Here is a 22989-nt window from a genome sequence, read left to right as displayed (position 1 = left end):
GAAGAAACCGAGACACAGAAGTTACATAATTTTCCCAAAGTCACATAGCCATTAATTGGTGCATTTAGGATTTGAACCCATGTGGTCTGAATCCATAGTTTATAATTTTAAACACTGCCATAATGCCTATTATTGTGATTTTCTAATTTTGTGAGTACTCTCTTTTGAGAAACATTAATTTCAAAATGTTCGCTTTAAGGTCACATTAGTGACTTTACTCCTGCTCTGATTTACTCAGAATTTTCCGTAGGCAACTGATTATTTTAAAGCTCTAAAGCACCTACTTGTTCACCAGAATTTCTTTTATGTGCTAACGGTGCACATAGCTTACTATGTCTGTCTTCTTATTCTTCTTAATATCCTCTCAGACTTTCTCTGAGTTAATGAGCTGCTATGGCTGAACACTTTACTAGAAAACAGATCATTATAATAAGATTGTGGTGAAAATAAAAAATATCTTCTTCATTTCCTTTGTGGGGCCACTCTTTTGTTAAGCAGACTGAAGGAAATATTAATAATTTTGATTCAGCTTTTATCTGTCAACATCATTTTTACAAGGAGAGAATTTCCACATGCTTCCAATATTAAATCTACTACTCTGCCAGGATCCAAACCTCTGCCTCACCTTTCCTGTTTTCATAGTGCTGAGAGGTCTGCACTCCTGTCTGAGGTAGCCTCACCTGTGTTTAGAGTCCCACCTCGTCTCTCCTACCCGAGGCTGTCTCAACCTCTCTGTCACCACCATTTCTCCTCCTTCCTATAGATGTTTTCTATAAACATGCCATCATGCCTTCCATCTAAAAAATATTCTTCCTTGATTCCATACCCTCTTTGTAAGATCTCATCATTCCAGACAAAATGCATCACAGTCAACATTTCTTCTCCCATTCTTTTAAAAAATTTACCTTCATTTTCTTTGACATATAAAACTCTACATATTTTGAGGAATCATGCAGTGTTTTGCTATGCATGTACATTGTATAACGTTAAAATCAGGGTAAACATCTCCTCAAACATTTATCATTTCTTTGTGTTAAAAATAGCCAAAATCTTTTTTCTAGTTTTAAAAATTTACACAGTACTTTGTTTTTGTCTGTATTCATTCCACTCTGCATAGCACGCCAGACCTTGTCACTTCTGTGTTACTATAAATTAGGACTTGTCGATCAGTTTCATGCCGGCCCCTGGTAACCAGTCTACTCTCAATTTATATGGGACCCACTTTCTTAGATTACACATGAATTAGATCATGCAGTATTGACTTTCCGTGCCTGGCTTACTTCACTAAACACAATAACTTCTGGTTCCATTCATGTCATGAAAGACAGAATTTCATCCTCTTTTATGACTGAATAGTCCATCGTGAATATGTGTCAGGTTTTTTTTGCCTATTTATCGATCGATAAGACATTTTCATTGCTTCCATCTTCTGTCTGTTGTGAATAGTGCTGCAATACAAATGAAACTGCAGCTGTCGCTTCAACATACTGATTTAATTTTCTTTGGCTATATATTCAGTAGTGGGATTATTGGAACATTGTACTAGCTTGAATTTTTTGAGGAATTTCCATACAGTTTTTCCATAAAGGCTATAGTAATATATTTCCCTATTAACAGTGTGCAAGGGTTTCCTTTTCTTCATGTCTGTGCCGACACTTGTTATCTGTAGTCTTTTTTGATGATGGCCATTTTTAGTGACATGAGGTCATAACTCATCATGATTTCGATTCGCATTTTCCTGATGTTTAATGGTGTTTCTTTTTTTCACTCCTGATTTCACTTGAACTATTTTGTCCCTCCACCCCAGCAGCACTGCAATTGCTGGGGTCATCACTGACCTCCAGATACCAGTGGCTACTTCCAGTGGCCAATTCTTAGCTTTCGCTTTAACTTGACATATTGTGATAGAATTGCCCACTGCCTCTTCCTTGGAAAGGTTGGTATATTTGTTTCTAAGAAGTTATTCTTTCATTGTTTTTCTATCTCAGTGGTACCTTCTTCTCAGTAAACTTGGTTGGATCTTCCTCATCATTTTATATCTCCATCTTTGGAGTGTCCTTAGGATTCTATCCTCTAAGTATAGATATCAAATTGATCTCGACTCATCCAATAGAACTTATGTGTCATTTTTATGCTGAATAGTATATACGGCCTAGAATTCTCACTTAAAATTTAAACTCACATATCCAACTGCCTCAAATCTAATGTGTTCAATTTATAGGTTTTCCTTTCTTTCCAAACATTTCTCCCTTCCTACACAAATGATAATCTGTTTTCTTAGTCCTCAGGCCCAAATCCCTGGTATCATCTTTGATTCTTACCCCCCCCCAGGTCCCTATCAGTTGGCATGGAGAGAATTCTCTATCTTTAAAATATAATTATGACTACCGTAATAGCCTCTTAATCTCCTAGTTAACTTCTTTCCCTCTTCCCTTTCCAGTCCCACACTCCTGCTACAATCTGTTTCCCACACAATGCCCAGATTGATTTTTCTAAAACTCCTCAGATCATATAATTCCTCTGCTAAAAATACACTTGACTTCCCATCATACTTGAAATAAAAGTCCTAACTATGGTGTGGACTACTCTGCACAATCTACTTTTCCACGTTGCAGGATCTTATCCTACAACTCTCATTTCTGATCCAGTTAAAGCAGCCTACTTCCCCTCCTCTGGGCACCATAGCACATGTCCTTTTAGCCTTTTACCCTGGCCTTTCCCTCTGCCTGAAACTCTGCTCTCTCACATGCCTGCTCTTTATTCATTGTCTCATAAAACTATATCTGAAAAGAGAATGTACTTGACCTGATTTAAAATTGTACCAACCTCCACTATTATCTGTTGCCTTATATTATTTCTTATTACTTTATCAATTATCTTCACTTTCTCTTCTTAAAAATGTAAGCCTCATATTAAGAAAGGGGAATTCGTAAGTTTTGTTTGTTTCTTAATTCCAGAATTTTGTGCAAGGCACTCAAAAACATATGGACTGATTGAGTGTGTTTAATGGACAAGCTGTTTATAATTATAACCAGCAATGTACCTGTTAAGGTATGGAAAAGACATGCTAAACTAGGAAATCCTAACAGATGGATGACCTTGGGCAAGTTCTGTGGGCTGTGTGGGATTTTGCCTCCTCAGCTGTAAAATAAAATGTTTAGATTAAATGGTCACAGAAATTACCTGGGCTCTTAGAAATCATGATTGAATGACTCTGAGGTATGATTTTTTCCATGCTTCACTCTTCCTGACATTTCAGATTTTAAAATACAGCATCCTCAGTATATGTACTCCTTTTTTAATGAATAGTGAAAAGGGAGAAATTAAACAAGATTACAGACAAATTCATTTTAGCAGTGTCAACATATGACACAATCATTATGTAATATTTCAAGGCTCATACTGAAAATAGACATTTCTTTAAAGAGGACATGACAGTTATTTTTTAATCCACCTGGCATTTCAGTTAAGAAAGAGATAACTAATGTGTTTACTCTAGAATGCTTTCTTGGCTCATCCTGTTATAAGGACACAGGACTGCATCACCACAGAAAATAGCTTACTACTGCCAATTTGAGTAGGCAGCTCTGCAATAGCAAAATGCTAACATAAGTGACCGAAGTGAACACTGCTTGTAAAGAATTAATATTATTTATAGATGCATATAGACATCACCTAGTTCCAAACAGGTTGTAATAAAAGGCGCTAATGATATTGGGCTGGATATCTTTCCTTGAGCTATAACCATCCATTACCCTGCTCTGTGGCTCAGGAGTTTTCCTGTGTCTTCTCTTGTGACTGGGTTCAGGCAAAGTAGAAATAGGAGAGGGTGAAGGAGGAGAGTGAGATTGAGAAAGTTGTCCCCCAGGGATCTTGCCCTGTCGTGTTGTGCTGAGCAGCTGTGTCCTCCATCATAAGTCTCAGCTCCTGTCAAGTGCGCTTCTCACCTGCGTACTTTGCCTTGGGTCCACAGGTGATAAAGCAGATCAGCACTGTATGAGCCTTTGTGGTTGATCTGCATCCCTACCTTCCTTCTCCAATTGTCCTTTCATTATATTCTTCTGTATCCTAATTTTGATTGTACCATCTGTTTCCTAGTAGGGATCATTAAAATAGAAAATTGGTAAAGGAACAAGAAATAGGGGGCTGGAATATGGTTATGCCAGCAAATCAGGAGTAAAGAAGGATGTTTTAATTGAGCATGGTTAAAGCGAAGCATTTAGCTCTTGCTTACTGATAACATAGAAAGCACCAGCACATCAGGAGCTGACAGCATATGTTGAAGGAAAGAATGCAGCCTGCTTAACAGATAACATTTTGAATAGAAGCTTTGTAAGAGTCTAAGTCAATCCCCATGTGATACTGAGTCAGCATTTTTAAGGCCAATAGCACAAAATTAATTCATGGTTCTTTAAAATTTTATACAGAAAGCAAGAATGATGTCACATGAAAGGTCATAAAAGTGAAAATACTTCATGCAAATTTGATTTGACACAAAAAGGAAGTTTGGAAATTTGAGGAGCAAATAGTCATGTCTATTAAGTGTATCTCCTAAATGTTGACTTTCTTGATTAAATTTTTGAAAATAACTCAATTCTGTAATCATAAAATATATTATATACACTGCAGGTAGTTTGAGAATTATAAACAAGAGTTCAGAATATAATAAAAATCATACAAAACTTAAACCACTATCAAAAGAAATTTAGCATCCTTCTGCCTACACAGGTATATTATTTTCAACATGATTTTCCTGTATATTAATGTATCTTACATAGGTCTCTCTTTAGATACAATTTTTGTTGGTTACATAGTGCTTCATCACCATAGCACAATAGCACAATAGCACAAATATCATATTTAAAGTAACTATATTCTTTACTAGTTTTTTTTACTCTTTAGTGGCTGTGAGGGTCATAGTTGGACATATGTGTGCCCTTGGTTATTATCCTTAAAAGATTTCTTAAGACTTCAGTTAGGGGGCTGGGGAGTTAGCTCAGCGGCATAAGCACTTGCCTTGCAAGCAGGCAGTCGTGAGTTCAATCCCCATTACTGATAAAAAGGAAAAAGACCCAAAAAAAAAAAAGAAAAGAAAAAAGACTTCGGATAGTTGTTTGCTTACTCTAATTCTTTTACCTAATTCTTCAGCAAAAATATGACAATTTACCTTTTTATCAGCAATTGTGAACTTATTCATTGACCTGGAGATTAGTGCTAAAACTCATGGTTAGAGCCTTCATAAATAACTAAAATGTAAACAGTCTGGATTGTGGACTGAAAGAGGTTCATTAAGTTCAAATAAGTAGGAAGATTCGTGGCAAAACTCACTTTGTCCACGGAACTAGGAAAAAAAAAAACCCTAAAATTCATATGGACTCAGAAAAGACCCAGAATAGACAAAGCAATCTTGAGAAAAAGAGCAGAGCCCAATCTCAAATTACACTACTAAGCCATAGTAAAACACCCACATGCACACACCATGTCACTGGTACAAAAACAGGTATGTAAACCAATGAAATAGAACTGAAGACACAGAAATAAATTCATGTACTTACAGCCATCTGGTTTTTGACAAAAGGGTCCAAAACCATGTAGTATTAAAGGAGAAAGTGTCTTTAGCAAATGGTTCTTAGAAAACCTGACATCAGTATGCTAAAGAGTGAAACTAGATCCTTCTCTCTCATGCTGCGCTAAAATTAGAACAAAATGAACCAAAGATTCATTATGAGACTGGAAAACTAGCATTTGCTGGAAGAAAGCATAGGTGAAATCCCTTAAGCCAAGACACAAGCAAAGATTTCCTGAATAGGACCTCAAGGGCACAAGAAATAATATCAAGAATTAAGAAATGGGACTACATCAAATTAATATTCCTATACAACAAAGGAAATAATCAGCAAAATGATAGGGCAACTTACGGAAAGGGAGGAAATACTTTTTAGGTATTATTTTGATACAGTTTAATATCTAGAATATATAAAGAATTTGAAAAACAGAAAAAAAAAGCCCAATTGATAAACAGGCAAATGAAAAATACAAATGATCACTAAGTGTATGAAAAACATGTTCAACATCTTTAATTAGGGAATTGTAAATCAAAATTACACTGAGTTTTCATCTCATTTCAGTTAGAATGATTACTATAAAGATTACTGAAAGCAATAAATGCTGGCAAGGATGTGGGGAAAAGGAAACCTCTCACACTGTTGGTGAAATTGTAAAGTGTACAATCTCTGTGGAAATCTGTAGAACTGCAAAAACCAAAAATACATATGTCATTTGACTCAGTTATATCACTCTTAGTTATACCCCCCCAATTAAAGATCCCATCCTACCATGAAGAATGCATATTCAGGTTTATAGCCACATAAGTTTTATGGATAGGATATGGAAACAGTCTAGATGCCCATCCATAGATGAATGGTTAAAAATGTGGTATAATACACAATGGAGTATTCTTGGCTATCAAGAAGAAAGAAATCACTTGCAAGAAAATGGATGGCACTGGAGGCCATTTAAGCAATCTCAGAAAGTTAATATTTGCATGGTGTCTCTTATATAAAAAACTTAAAAATAAGTACAAAAACAAAAAGAAGAGGACATGACTAGAAAATAGTCTTCTAGAGATGGAGAAGGGAATAAGAGAGAGACAGAGAAGGAAGAGGGAGAGGTAGTGTGGATAAAAATAATCAAAATTATTATACACATGTACCAATAAACTATCACAATTCTTTTAAATGTTTAAAAAATTTTAAAATTTTATTTTAAAGAGAATAAAACAAATCAAATCAAAGCAAAACAAACAGAACAAAGCAGAGCAGAGTAAAACAATGCAAAGAACACTGGATTTTCAGAAAAAGATGGCAGGAAATCAACAGTGACTCTTAATGACTCTTGTTTTCTTCAAAATAGTTTCTGATACCATCACATACAATAAATTAATACACATCAAAATAATATAAAAGCAATCACAACAAAAAAATGGGAGCCTTAAGGGCTTTCAAGATCAGACACTAGGAAATTAGTAATGGCTACCATAATGTCTCTTTAAACTATCACAGTTTTTATTCTTTATCACTAATATGCACCAACAGAAGTAAGAAATAAATAACAAAAGCTTTATATTTTGACAACCAAAGATGTTGTTTTGGTTTCTTGCTTACATAAGTTTCTCATTTTTGCATACTAAATTCCCTACAAAGAAATTCTACTGAGGCCAAACTTTTATGCAAAAACTTAAGCCAGCCTTACACTAAGGCACAGAGATTGCTATAAGTCATGGAAAAGATAACCTTGGCTGGAAGGTCTTGAGGGTATGAAAGAGTGTGTCCATTTCTAGCACAAATAAATTGATTCTGGCACTCACAAGCAACTTGACTCAAAGAAATACCACATTCTCTAGCTCTGTTGTGATTAATGCCCCCACCTACCCCTATATGACTAAATAAATTGTCTCACTGATTGAAAAGTTACATCATAATTATTCTGGTGCTTTGGGGTTTATATGAGTGGATAAAAGGAAAGTATGGCACTCAATGTTACCTTTTCATATTCTTTTTCACTGGGTCATTTAGCAAATGTGTATTTTCATTTCCCCTCTGCAAGAGGTTGCAAATAAACGTTACCAAATAAGGGGTGTTACTTACATCCAGAAGTTTACATTAACATGTCAAAAATCACTGGTGAACTATAAATGATTGTTAAATAGATTACGAATACATAATGGGTTATACATTCAGTCAGTGGTGATTTTATATAACACGGATACCATCACTGTTCTTAATGAAATGAAATGGAAAACAATTTAAAGTTAAAAATAATGAATATTTTTCTCTTAAAGTGTCCTGTTATGTTTTTATATATACCACCCTCCTTTTTTTGTGTGAAGTCTGTATTTCACACCCAAAGTAGAAAGGTGATCCCTCGCGAAGAAGAGGAAATAGTTAAGGAAACAAATCTGGAAAATAGAATGAAAATGTGCTTTATCTTAATGGCTTCTAGTGGATGGGACTGGATACTTCACATCTTCTCTGTCTGATTATGTGTCATGGCCTCCTGCTGAAAAAGTTATTAAAGTTCTAGAGAACAATGTACAGAACTCTATTTGTTCAAAGATTTGATATCGCACAAATAGCTTGAAATTGGAAACCAATTCTTTTCCCACTAAATGCTTTACCCTAACTTGCTGCTTCCTGCATGTAAATAAGAAATTCTTATTTCATGCTAAATTTAATCATTGTATAATATTAGTCTAAGTTTGTAGAGTTAAAGTTTTACACACTCTCATTTTATGAATATTATGATTAATGGTGGAGTTTTTAATAAGATACAAATTATTTGGAAGATTATAAAAGTCAGGTGGGGTATAAAAAAGATCTTAAACACTGGCAAACAGCATTATTTGGCACATAAATTTACATGGCAAATAATTTCATCTACTTACAACTTTACTGGCTTCACTTACTAAGATGAACAAAACATGAGACTGTGAAAAGGACTGTCTTGCCTCCAACACAAATCAGAGACAATAAGAAAAGATGGGAGAAAATGAAGGCTTGTTTACTGGCAGAGTGGCACATCCTACAACTCCAGCACTTGAGAGTCTAAGACAGAAGGAAGATCACTATGAGTTCAAAGCCAGTTTGGTCTAGGTAGTGTGTTCAAGGCCAGTGTGAACTACATTGTGAGACCCTGTCTCAAAAAACAAAACAAAACAAGAGGCCTTGTTTAGAAATCTCATGGAGAAGTCAAGTGACCCATTTTAAATCAACTCATCGCTTCCACTGACCTATCATTAGAATGTTTTAAGAATAACTCAAAAAGTTTAAAATCAGTGCATTTAAAATCTGTGCCTCATTGAATTTCCCAAAGGGCTAGTTAAACACTCAGCCTTCACTTTAAATTGAGGCTTTCAAAAGCTAATAAAGCTTGATCTAAATTTCCTGCTCCTATTAATTGATGAAAAATGAATGGATCTGTCCTTAGGGAAACACACAGTTCAGCTTTACCATCCTGCAAATAAAACTGCTGGCCTCATTCCCATCCACAACTTTTATTCTTGGACCAGAGAACAGAAGAAGCTTGCACTTACCAACGGTGATTTAGTAAATCCTCTTATGTGTCAGATGTGATACATGTTTTAGGGTACCTAAAGATAAATATGAACTGCATAGTGATAAATAATTCAGTTCATGTTATATTAAGAAAACATATCAGTGATGTTCAGCCAGAGCCTAGAGGACGATGATGTGGAGTGGTCAGTTCTGGTCACAGAGTCTGTTGCTATAATTCCAGATTTCAGGAGTGGAACCATTTTTAATTACAATAAAATACTGGATAAGAGAGTTGTTCCCTATCCTGCAATGAAAGAAGTTGTAGAATATGAGAATGACAGATTGAAGGGGTATTCAGACAGGTGTTAAAGTTATCTGAGAATGTGGAAGGACACATGATGGAGAAGGACGTGAATCAGATGTCTGAATTCTTGATAAGTACTTGGAAGTGGCCTGGAAATCCATACAGCCTAGTGATAAGGATAGTATAAATACTAAAGGGAGCTGGAATGGTACAAGAGAAGGATATGTTAGTTGTCTAAAATAAAAATGAGAAAAATGTCTTAACCATTTCCCAGGCCTGTGACACAAAAGGTGTCAGAATATGAGCATCCTTGAATGAAAAGAATTTTAGCAAAAACAAGGAAATAGTGTTGTATAGGTTGAAGATGTAAAGGGTGTTTATAGATCACAACAGAAAGGCTGCAGAAGGCCTGGTTGAAAGTACTGTGAAATAGTAAATAGAGAATGAACAGAGAATGAGGAGAACGGGAGAGAAAGAAGGCAGGGAGGATAAGAGACAGACAGACAGACAGTCAGAGACACGCAGAGAGATGGACAGAGACAGAGGAGCAGAGAGACAGACCAACAGGCAGAGAGAGAGAGAGAGAGAGAGAGAGAGAAAGAGAGAGAGAGAACAGGAATCACATTACAGCAACAGCTGGGGGTAACAGAGAGTAAAAAATAGGAGTAACTGGCCCTGTGATTCTCAAAAGTCCCAGTAACCTGGTGTCTATTTGCATATAGTCAAGAAACTGCCTGCAACAGGACCACTGACTTTGTCTTAGGCCTGTTCTGGGACCTTATTGGTCCATTGCAACCCAGGGAAAACAGCTCATTAATTCAATATCTGGGTTTTTCAATTAAGTTTTGAAGTAGATTTCTTTCTGATAATGAAAAATACCCATCACAAAAAAATAAAGTATAAAGAATAGAGATTGCTTATAATCTCCTAATGGAGATAATATAGCCATTGTTAACAAATATCTGACAACAATAGAATCCTTGGAATTTATTAGTTAAGACTCCAGAAAAATACCATGTAAGTCAATGTTTCTTCTCTCTCCTGCCAATGCCATCGCTCACATTCTCCTTTCTAACTTGCTTTCTGTTCTGCCTAAATTAGTCCTCAGTCATCTCTGGAGTGGGCATCCCTGTACACTGAGCTCATCCATTTAGTCACTAAGCATTGAAGTGATGTCACTTTGTGGCTGCAGAGGGGTAGCCATGGGCAGATACTTAGGATGCTTCTTACGGACCTCCTAGGAATGAAAGGCCACGTTGCTGGGCAATTTAGGAAACCACTGAGCCTTTCATGTCTACGGGTAGATACCACATTGGGGGTACTAGGCTCTCCACTGCTATATCTGCTGCCAATCACTTGCTGCTGTTCACCAATGAGGTCTTACTCTCTCTTTTACCAGCAAGACCCATTCTCTCCACCCAGACATGATATAGTGAGCCAGGGTGTAGAACGGAGCTCTGCCAAATACACATTAACTTCAATTGCTTCGACACAGTGGGGAATCTTGAATAATGGTTTCAGTCCCCCTGAAAACGATACCCATATACCCCAGTTTTATCATTTTACCTCTATTTCCAGATGGAAGAAATAAAATAGGCCTGGGAAGAACAAAATTTCCACCTCTTTGAACTTGGTTGTAGGTTGACATTGCAGGATAGGGAACAACTCTCTACAGGTTGACCTTTACTTGTGTGAATCAGGACAACCGTATACCACAGCCTTGCTGATTTGTTTTCTTCCTTCTGCCCACCTATCTCCTGCCACTTCCCCAGCAACACATAAAACTTTCAACATCCTGCTGTCCATTAGCATAAATAAACTCATGCTTTTAAAATAAAAATAGTTTCAGTGGTATATTTGTTAAAGAATGATTACCAGAGGATAAAAATATTCCTGAGTAACAGGTAGATCACATACTTCAGAGACAATGATATGCTTTTATTGTGGTTCCCTGAAAGCCAATTATTTTAGCCATAGATTAAAACCTTGCAACTCAGAGCAAGTTACATTTCTACTTCAGAAATTGCTAAACCATGAAGTTTCCCAGGACATGTTCCCCTGTGTTTTTTTTTTTTTTGTTGTTGTTGTTGTTGTTGTTGTTGTTGCTAAAGTATTAGAGCATTTATAAAAATAAAAAAAGATAAAATGCCATTTAAATTCAATCTTTGCTATATGAACAATGGATATGTTAAAGCTTTCCCTCTTGTTTTTATCTGTTGTTAATATAAATTTTGTGTAACATTTTTGCAATAGATAAGAAAATACTGGGCTAAGAAAGAAAAGAAATGGCAAGAAATGGAAATGAGAGACCTTCAGCGTCTAGAGGAACTAAAGAAATTAATGGCTGCACAGTCAGTAAAAGACAGAGAAAGGTAAAAGAGATTTGAAATTGTATGATAATGGAGGTTGTAAATGGAGTCTTCTGTAATGTGTTAAGATAAACAGTATCAGACCAAGCGTTTTTATACTGAATATATCCATTCAATATTTATATTCTCAAATGGACAAGTGATTTCTATAATGTATTTTAAATTCTCATTTTCATACATAAACCTCTAATTTCTATTTTGTTCCATGGATAGCTTCCTAGTTAAAGCTCTCACAGAGGGTTTTATAGTATCCATTTGCCAACTATGTGCATGAAATGATATTGGATTCTGCTGTGACTTAATAATTTGACCCAGAAAGAGGAAAACATTATTTTTATAGGAAGAAAGGCCTGTTTACTATGGCTTAGGCGGGGGAGATCATTCAGAGCTGGTTGGTACTCATAATATTATCCAACTAGTTATGAAAAATCATGTAATTTTAAAGCTAGAAATGATATTTGCGATCCAGTAGTCAAATCTCATTTTTTGCATAATACACTGAGAGGTTAAAATTATTTTTCCAGGGTTGCTGTATCAATTGAGTCAAATAGAGAACACAGATGACACTGTAATTTGAACAGGAAAATGTTAGTATTGCAAATTATAAAACTTTTTCAGAAAATCCCTGTTCTATATAGCAATGAAGAGCACTCTAGGAAATACCCAAGGGCTACAAAACACTTCTTAAGGAAGAAACAAACTTGCAATTGAGCCTCTCTCTCCCTGATTAAGACCTCATTGTAGAAGCTTCTGTTACGGCCCACTGTGTGCGGGAAAGGTTCTTGGGTGGCTTAAGCTGGTGATAGTTCGTAGACAGTGGTCAAGCAGGAAGTACCCCAGTTGGATACAGGCAGGCCAGAGATGCAGTTGGCCTTTGAAAGACTTGCAGGACTCAATGGAAATCTGTTCTAGACACTATCCTTGAAATTGAATAAGAAATGAATCAAATTTCTATTGCTATTAGAGTGTCAAGGACAGACATGCCGCTGATTATCACCTACAGGTGCTGCTGGCCACTACATGGTAAGGGCAACTGAAATTCTTTTGCTTTTTTCCTGTATCCATTTTTAAAAATTTTATTTTAAAGAGAAAAAACATAAGACAAAATTTCAAAACAAGATAATTAGAGGATAACAATAGTTAATATATTGCATAGTGTTATCTTTAAATTACTCAGACTACAAGATATCAGCATTTAATTGTCCAGACAATCTAGCACAAACATTTCTTCCCAATGGACTAAGAGAAATTAGTAGCATAACTATCTTTGTTTCATGTATATATAAACGATGATATATGTATATATCAGCTTCTTAAATTCGGGAGACTATATAATGTTTGCACATGCAAATCTGATTTGTTTCACTTACGAGTATGGTCTCTAATTGCATCCATTTACCTACAAAAGGCTCAAGTTTATTCTTTATGGCCAAGTAGTACTCCATTGAATAAAAATATCATATCTTTTTTATCCATTCTTCGGTAGGGTTATTTCCAAGATCTAACTATTATAAATTGTGTTGCAGTTGTTTCTAAGATCTAGCTATTACAAATTGTGTTGCTAGAAACATGGGTGCACATGTATCATGTGGTAAGATTTTTTTTTAATGCTTCTGGGAAGATACCTAGTTAGGGACTATCTGGGTCAAATGGGACCTCCAATCCTAGTTTTTTGGCTTTTTTTTTTTTTTCTGTATCAAGGACCAAACTCAGAACCTAGCACTTGCCAGGCAGGAGCCATGGAGCTAAATCTCCAACCCTCCTAGTTTTTTAAGGAATCTCTACACTGATTTTTACAGTGGTTGCACCAGTCTACACGCCATAAAAAGTGGAAAAGTGTTTCTTTTTCCTCATAGTCCCACCAGTATTTGTTATTGGTTGATTGTTTAATCATAGCCATTCTTTCTGGGATGAGGTGGAATCTCAGTGTAGTTTTAATTTGCGTCTCTCTAATGACCAGCAATATTGAACATTTTTTCATATACTTATTTGCTGTTTATATTCCTTTATTTGAGAAGTATGTATTCATCTCAAATGCCTGTTTTTGGATTGGATCTTATAAATTTAAGACTTTTTTGAATTCTTTATATGCTCTTGATAGTAATCCTTCATTGGAGGAACAGCTGGCAAACATTTTCTCTGATGTTGTGGGTTGTGTCTTCACTCTGTAGTTGGTTTCTCTTGCTGTGCAAAAGCGATTTTTGTCTTTTTTTTTTTTTTTTTTTTTTTTGTAATGGGGATCGAACTCATGACCTCACACTTGCCAGGCAGGCAATTATGTTGCTGAGCTAAATCCCGGGGAGCAAAAGCTTTTTAATAAAATGAGATTCCAGTTGTTGATTCTTTGTGATAGATCCTGTGCAACTGAAGTTTTATTCATAAAGTCTTTGTCTACACCAATGCCAGCAATAGTTATACCTATTCTATTTTCCAGCAGATTTAATGCTTCTGTTTTTATATTAAATCTTTGATCCATTTTGATTTTAGCTTAGTACATGGTGAAAGATATAGGTCCAGCTTGAATCTTCAGCATGTGTAGAGCCAGTTTTTCTAACACCATTTATTAAAGAGGCTATCTTTCTTCCAGTGAATGTTTGTGACGTGTCAAAGATAACGTGGCTTAGGATGACTGGAGTTGTTTCCTGCACCTCCTAATCTATCCCATTGATCCTCAGGTCTGTTTTTGAACAAGTAAAATTCTGAAGCATTCTTTTCTTTTTCTGATGCAGCTAAATATTTTGCCAGCTTCAAGGGGGTATGGGAAATCCAGCTCTGGTTTCATTCAGCAGATTATGAAGGGTGGATATAGAGCTGAGAGACAATAAGTTGATAACTTGCATAGTCATCTCATTTAACTAGCTCCTTACTCATCTTTTCACATCACTCATTTCATAACATCAATCACACACAGTAAGGTTTTTTTAAGTTGTTGGCATCTCAAATGTATTTATTTCAATTAGTGACTATGAGAAAATTGCTTGGAACTCAGCATTTTCTTTTTAATTTTGGAGTGAAATGCAACTGCTTTAAAAATATATTATATAAATATATTATAAAATTACCCTTCAAATTTGTATAACTTTGGAAGACATAATCATTTTGTTTCAAATTTCCACTCATATCTGTGAAGTATCCCTTGTAACCTTTGTGATCATTATTTGAAATTTTAGCCCCTGAGATTCCAGAGTCAATCTGAGTTTGCAGATAAATGCTAGCTGTTCATAAAGATATTCTGAAATATCACATTATTTCTCATGCAGTTTAGGACTATAGAGTTGAGTATCATTTTCTGCTGAGAGAACAAAAATACAGTGAAAGTGAGACTCAAGGTTAAGAGGTCAAGCAATCTATGAGAACCCAGACAAACAAGTACAAACCAGTATCTACGTAGATACCAGAGCATGGGCTATGCTGTGGTTCAGGAACAAGAAGGTAGAGAAGCCCAAACAGCTAATTATTAAAAGGCCAGGCAAAGGCAGTGGTCAAAATGCTGTTCGGGTGGTCTACAACTGTTCTGGGAAAGAAAGAAAGTCACGGGAATTAAAAGGGGTGGGAAAAACAGAACAGATGTGGAGTCCCAGCATTGAGAGACATCCTTCTAATAGAATCATCCCTCATAGCAGGGAGCTTCTTTGATTACAGAATCATTTCAGTCTTCTGCTTCCTGCCCCAGTAATTATCAAGATTAGCTGATTCAGAAATTCAGCTGAGAATAAGAAGAAAATCAGATTAATCTGCATTACATAACAGAAAAAATATAGCCCTTACAGCATAGCAAAAAGTACTAATGACTAGGAGCCATAGAGCAGAGTTTTATTCTTAACTCTTCTTTGGATAGTACATGACCTTGGGAAAGTCATCATTTCATCTCCACAAGGCTCTGTTTTGTCCTCTGGAAAAATGAACTGGACAGCATCTGAAGGCTAAGCGTGCTGATCAGCTTTTAAGGGTCAGTGATGTTCAACTCCTCTGATGAAGTGCTGCAGAGCCAGATAATTATAAGTCCAATGTCAGCACACCAATGGGAAATCAGTGAGCAAAGGTATTAAAATATCAGCATATAACCACGGAATAAGTCTAAGAAAAACTGTGATATTGTAAACAGAAACGTGGTCTTTCTTCTATGACTAAGGGAGATGGAGTTCAACTCATAAAACTTGCTGATAGCTTTTGCTTCTGACAATACCAGAAATTGTGTTCTTTTGCAGCCATCTTGGCACCAGGAACTTTGGTTGACTGGTTAAAACATTTTCCTGTCATAGTGAAACGCAATTCACAAAACTCATGTTCGCTATTTTAACTGTAAGCACATTTTTATATCAAAATAAAGTTTGAAATAATTTCCAGTTCTGTCATCGAGGTACACACACATAGCCTTGAAGGTTTGAATCTTTTGTTATTTTCTTCCTCTTTGTATTTTTAAAGATTAAGATTCCTAAAAATGACATTCATGAGTAATCTAACAGTTGAACAGTATAAAAATTTCCTTTTCCTGAAAGATTGTTGAGGATTAGCAGTTTCATGTGGTTCAATACAACAAAAAGATATGGCAATTTAGTTTATTACATTTTATTTCTCTGTTTATTACAGTATTACTTTTTTCCTTTTCATTTCATTGAAATTGTTTCTGACAAGGTTTCCACTAACCACCCAATTTCCTGAAGTCCTATTTTCATTTCTCAACATGTTATTGAGGTTAAAAGGGAAGGCTCTAGAACCAGATGGCTAGTATTAGAATTCTAGCTCTCTCTTTCCTAGATAATATGCGGATAAGTTATTTAACGTCTCAGTGCTTCAATTTTCTCATCTGTAAAATGGAGCTATAAATACTGTCTATTATGTATTCATAGGATTGCTACAAAGATCAAATGAATGTAACATATTACTTGGAACATAGTAAGTAATCATTAAATATAAATGATTCCTATCAATTGACTGTTTTTTTTTACAACATGTGATACCTCAACCATAATTGATTGTTGAAAAAATTTAGGCTTTTAAAATAGTTTACGTAGAACATGTAACAGTGAAGGCATTCTAATAAACTTAAAACATTTAAATTAAAGTTGTCTGTTGACCACTGCCCTCATATAATCTCTTGAGGGTCATTGCTGTTATCTTTTCCTCTAAGGGCACTAACCTCCTCCAAAGAATGTCTCCTTTCCCCTAAGGCCTTGTCTCAAATCACACTGGCGGGGGTGGGGGTGGGGTGGGGGGGGGTGGGGGGGTGGGGGGGCGGGCTGGGGATTTAGCTCAGCGGCATAAGCACCTGCCTTGCTAGGAGGCAGTCGTGAGTTCGATCCTTGGTACTGATAAAAAGGAAAAAGACAAAAAAAAAAAAAAAAAAAAAAAAATATTTAAAGAAAAATCACACTGGGGATGAGAGGATCATTATGTGAATTTGGGGCAGGGGAGAACGTTCATGTGTTACCTTTAAAAGCACTTACACATGTACAAATTGCCTGCTTACTGTTAACTACTAATTATTGCTGCTAGCATATAAGGTCTTTATTCCAGTTAGAAAAGGTAGCCTCCTCTGGCAGCAAAGTGTGCAGAAACTTCTATTTCAAGTGAACAACTTAGGAAAAGGCTTCTCTTCTGAACCGAGGCACAAAGTTTGGCAAACAGAGACAACACTGGAAAACATGTCCGTTATAGTCCTGGTCAGGAATCAGTTTTATAAAGCAAAAACTTTAAAGTGATACATAGTATCGCTGTAAATAAACCAAACTTTTTTTTTTTTTTTTTTTACTTTTTGGCATCTCTCTGGCTATATTCTGCAAAACTTGAAGTGATGCTTTGATGATCTAATGTCTGTGTAGCTTTCATTTTACTTTTCTTGCTTAACAATAGATTGGAGGATATTTGGATGCTTACAAAATGTGATGTTATTCTTACGTTTCAGTTTTCTCAAGGCTCCTTCTCTCCACCTCTTTTCTTTTCTTTTCTTTTCTTTTTTATCAGTACCGGGTATCAAACTCGCGACCACACACTTGCAAGGCAGGCGCTTATGCCGCTGAACTAAATCCCCAGCCCCTTCCACCTCTTTTCATAAAAATGCACAAAAAATTGATATGCTTTCTTGGAAACCTCTAAACACTTAATAAGCATTTAGTAACACATTATTCAAGAACAACTTGCTTACCAGAATTTTAAAAGTATAATTCAACGACCTTTAATAAATTTATTGGTATGTAATAATTGCTATAGTTAAGTATTAGCTAATTTCCATTGTACCAGAAAGACTTGTTCGCCATCCCACCTCCAGTCACAAATAACTAATCCATTTCTGCTACAATAGATTTGCCTTTTCTTGAGATTGTAGGTACTTGGATCTTTTTCCATAGCATGGTTAATGTCTTTAAGGCTTACCTATGTCAACATCACTGGTTTTTGCTTTTTATTACTAAAGAATATTCCATTTCATTGCTACTGTTCAATGTTTTCCAAAGCAAGGTAGTTTTTCCCCATTGACAAGAGAGTAGTATTTACATATGCATGTTGGTTAAAGAAAGCAAGTTTCATAAAGTATGGTATCCACAGAAAACTTTAGTTTGTACTGAGATCAACTCCTCACAGTATTCCCAAACAGCAACTTCACAGTTTTTCAGGAACTGAACTCAGGTCCACCCCTTCTACAGGGGAGAGACAAGAGATGGAAACTTTTGAAATAAGAGCATGTCAAGCACTTTCCTTTCAGCACGGCCTCATTCAGATAATCTCTTCCTGGGATAAGGTACAAACTGCAGTCTTTTCTGGAAGCAAGATGGCCTTCTCTGAGTTGCGTGTGGGCTTCCTGGTCCACCTGCAAGTTCTGACTCTCCTCAGGGTCCTCAGTACTCTCTCCCTCCCCAGAAAGTAAGGCAGTGCTGTCCAACATGCATATTATAGAAGCCTCATAGGTAACTTTAAATTTTCTGGTAGCCACATTTAGAAACAGGGGAATTGACTTTAATGCTATATTTTGTTTAGCCTACTATACTTTCAAGAAATGTTACCATTTCAATACGCCATCAGTATAAAAGTTATTAATGAGCTATTTCATATTTTTTCATAATAAATATTTGAAACCTGACATATATTACACTTTCCATACATTTCGGTTGGACTAATCACATATCAGCTGTAGAATAGCCTCATGTAGTTCCTGGGTACAATATCAGAGAGAACAGGGTGTAATACATCATAGCGGCCTCCCAGCAATGGAGGCATGGATGACTGGTCTACCTGTAGATTCTGCTAGCCTCATAAAATTGCTATCAGACTTTATATATACATAATTTTTTCTCCTTATCTCTGAGCCTCCTTCCTCTTTTGGAGAAGTCCTCACAATAAAACAAAGTCCAAAACTCGCTTTCCTAGCCTCACTTTCAGCTAGAATAAGAGAATATGACCCGAGTTCAGTTCATTAAATATTCCCTTTCACTTGGAAACCAGTGCCTATGGAAACTTACTGGGGTGTGTTTGTGTGTGTCTTTTGGAGACAGGGTTTTCACCATGTAGTTCAGGTTGGCCTTAAACTCACTTTGTAGCCTAGCCTGGCCTAGAACTCAGTGATTTTCCTACCTCAGTCTCTTGAGTGCTGGGATTACAGGTGTGTGCCACCACACCCAGCCATGTGTGTTTAAAATGGAGAAAACATTGCTTTATATAGTAAAATGTGTTACTTGCAAGCCATTTCCTCCCCAAATTTCAACATTTTTCTGTGTTGTAAAGCAGAAAACATTTGAAGTTCAAAATGTCGATGACCATTTGGGAAGAAAGAGACCAACGCCAGCTGCCTACATTGGCTTTGCAAATCTAGAGTGTGTTTTGGGGTGCTTGCCAACATCAGAGTATTGACAGTTATTGCATTTTCTAAGCAATAAAACAAGATGTTTTTCTCTATTTTCTGTGTCTTTTCTTAACAATGTGCAAATTTCAGCATGTTGCCTTGGAAGGCATCAAGAGCATTGGAAACTGTCTAGTGTTTGAGAATTTTAAAAGTATGTTTAGTAAAGTGTCTTAATCAGAAACTTTACAAACATTTGTTCTGTTTTTGCTTCTCAGCGTGAGATTTCCCCAAACTGGTGGAAACGCTCTTGTTCATTAAATCTCTGTCAACCAAATTCCCATTTGGAGTAAATGTGCCAAATGATGTGTAGATCAAAGATCATTGTGAGCTGTTATGTAAATATAGTTTTTAGTAAAACTGTTTTGTCTTTTAAATGTATTTAGAAATGCTTTGTAATTCAACATTAGTTTAAAAGACTCACAACCAACCTTGCAAACAACATTCCGTTTCAATTCATTGAGATAATTTTGTTGATAGTAATAATGACACTACTTTTAGACTCATAAGGATAACATAGCTAATTGTGGGGTGTGTATGTTTTTATATTGGAGCACGGATGTACGGATTATTTCTGTGTAACAGTAGTGATTCTTTTTTTTTTTTTTTTTTTTTTTGTCTTTTTCATTTTTTTTATCGGTACCAGGGATTGAACTCACGATCTCCTGCTTGCAAGGCAGGAACTTATGCAGCTGAGCTAAATCCCCAGCACCTATAGTAGTAATTCTTATATGGAGTTTAGTTGAGCAAGCACGATTGACAGAGAATAGCTAAGAAATTTATAGACAAAGCAACATATAGTCATCTTAACATGAAAATTAAGTAAGCTTGTGCCAGTGGGCAGATGGAGCACCAGCTGGGTAGAGATGGCACAGTTGAGGGTCATTATAGAGGTCTTGGACAATGATTTAGTCCCTAATATATGAAAGTCTGGCTCCACATGTATGGTCCCTTCCAAACCACGAGCCATTGAATAATGTCTTTTGTTTTATGGTTTGAGATGCTTTTACTTTATTGTTGACACCTTTGCCGTGATTTTAAGAATTGTGGCTCATTAAAAAAGCATCTTAGATTTCTACTGTTTGCCAAATTAGCCTATCTGTCATATTTACTTCTTCAGTTATAAAATATCAGCAGGTGTGTGTTTTTGGTAAAGAACATGATATTCAGAAGCCCTTTATACTGTATTTTAACATATGAAATTAGCATTACCCCATTCCTCAGTGCCTACTATTATTTTTAATTTCTATGGGTACATCAATGAAATGACCACACAATCTGGAATAGCAAATTGAACATATAACTATTGAGGTCTTTTTTAGAATCAATTATATAAAAATTGTGTCCCCAGTAACAGACTTTTACCTTGGTCAATAGTTAATGCTATAGATACTTCAGACTTTTTCATTTAGCATTAGATTGTTTTGAAACTGCATTACCTTTCTCTCATTCAACATTGCATCAGAGGTAAATGATTTGCTAGTTTTCCTTAACAGCAAAGGGACTCTATGTCCTCCAATGCTTCACATAGTATTTTATGATTAAATTGGACGTAGTCACTGTACATCTTATCCAAATCACTAACCCCTTTGCTATGAAGTTTTACTAAGCACTTTTAGATAAAGAAATAGTGACCATGTAGTTATAAACTTTCTGACGATTTTACAAAGCTGTAAGGTTGGATAAGGAGAAACTTAGTAGATATGGTTAAATAAAGTATAAATCACCATGGATTGAAAAAAATATAATGGGAACTTTGACAAAATATATACAATAGAGCTGCAAATACTTGATTTTTATCTTTGGTTTGGAACTACTCTTGTGCACACACACACATTCATATACATACAAACAAACATCTATAAGGTGATACTATAAGATTTAGATAGTGAAAGGAGCATGTTTGCAATCTGAATTACTTTCTTTATATGTTTTACTATGTGTTTTATAGAGTCATATAATTATAGAATCTTTATAGTTATTTAGAAGAATCTTAGGAAATGTGTAGTCCAATCTCCTTGTACTTACTAACTAGGCTTCCAGTTTGCAAACAACATAAACCATTTCTAGTCAAATATGCAGAAAAAAAGATTTAATTGAAAAATGTTTTGTTAGCTCAAAGAATTTTCAATAAGGCTGTAGGCTCACGTTTAGAAAGAGATTGGAAATAACAGAGACTGGGAAGCTAGAAAAGTGTTTAGATTGTAACCAACTCCCTCCACAGAATTAATTATCCTGCAAGTTCAGTCAGTCACTGACAACCAGATACCAGAGCTGCTTGCTCCTCTGCTATCTCCTTGATGTGGGCAAGTCTTCGGGCCATTTTGTCTTTGTTTGCGTTGCTGCCACACTTCCATGCTAGAGTTAGTAAAAGTCTCCACGGTGCTGGCTTCCAAGTGAAAGCCATTTGATGAGCTGAACTCAGGTCACATGCTCATACTCTAGCTGCAAAGGATGTTAGGAAGGCAAATTTTGGATTTGACTTATTGTGGAGTTTTCTTCAAAAGTGCTAAGGAGCAAAAGAGAATGCCTTCTACGCTCTACAACAGTAGTTGGAAAAGTCAACATATCATCTTGGGTTATTTGTTAGTTTCTGTGCTGGGGGTCTAACCCACGACTTCATGCATGCTAGCAAGTGCTCTACCGCTGGGCTATTTCCCCAGCCCATATACTTCTCTTTTACTTAGTACTGCCAGATAATTACCTTTTATGTAACACCGTATAGTTTTATGTTTTCCAATCCAAAACATACTTATGCCATTCCAAAAGGGAATCAACTCAGTCATGCTTGTTACATTTTTTTTGTTGTTGTTCAGTTTTCTAGTTCTATTGAGAACCATTCTATTTCATGGCCTATGCACTAAATTTTAAAGTTTACTCTTGGTAACAATGCATCTTTTAAAATAATAAGTATACCATGGAGGAAAAGTAAACAAAAATATAATATACACAGCATATTAAAGGTGAGTATGTTCCTTCTGTAAATTGTCCTTGGTCCAGTAAATGGTCAATATCACAATTCAAATGTAAAACTTATTCCTGACTTTGGATTATATATGCTTTTTGTTTTTAGTCAACATTTTGGCTCAGTAGGTTCTTTCCAAATGTTGTCTTCTACCTTAATTTTGAGAGACTCACTTGTACAGGTTTACATTTGTTATTGGGCATGTAATATCAGAAGGTTACAAGGAGATCCTTAAATTCCACCTGCTTCACTCTGCCTCCGTTAAATAATAGCAGCTTTATTTTCTATGTTAAGTCCATTGTTTCAGCGAATACCATGACCTCCTTTTCTGCCTGATTCCTTACTGGCATGATAAGGCCCTCAAAGCAAGTACTTGCTCCAGCTCCTGATTTATTATAACTATTGTTACCCCCTTGGTGGAAACATTCTAAGGTAAAACCAGCCATGCCTAGGGTCTCAGGGATGGG

The 22989-nt window shown here is 35.9% G+C and overlaps 1 protein-coding gene across 5 annotated transcripts in view; it reads left to right on the top strand.

The window, feature by feature from the left end:
• The window catches only part of Ccdc148 (coiled-coil domain containing 148), a 327135-nt gene that overhangs the window by 231207 nt on the left and 72939 nt on the right, over positions 1–22989 (top strand). For all 5 annotated transcript variants that reach the window (XM_063259137.1, XM_063259134.1, XM_063259138.1 and 2 more), the window contains one exon: positions 11611–11729. In XM_063259137.1, the coding sequence (XP_063115207.1) occupies positions 11611–11729 (119 nt within the window). The remainder of the gene's footprint in view (positions 1–11610; positions 11730–22989) is intronic.

Source organism: Cavia porcellus, unplaced genomic scaffold (assembly GCF_034190915.1).
Source record: "Cavia porcellus strain 051 isolate PalLab524CR breed Dunkin Hartley unplaced genomic scaffold, mCavPor4.1 scaffold_12, whole genome shotgun sequence".
In the NCBI taxonomy this organism is placed as follows: domain Eukaryota; kingdom Metazoa; phylum Chordata; class Mammalia; order Rodentia; family Caviidae; genus Cavia; species Cavia porcellus.
Note: the sequence above shows the minus strand (reverse complement) of the source record. Positions and strands in the feature narration are given on the sequence as shown.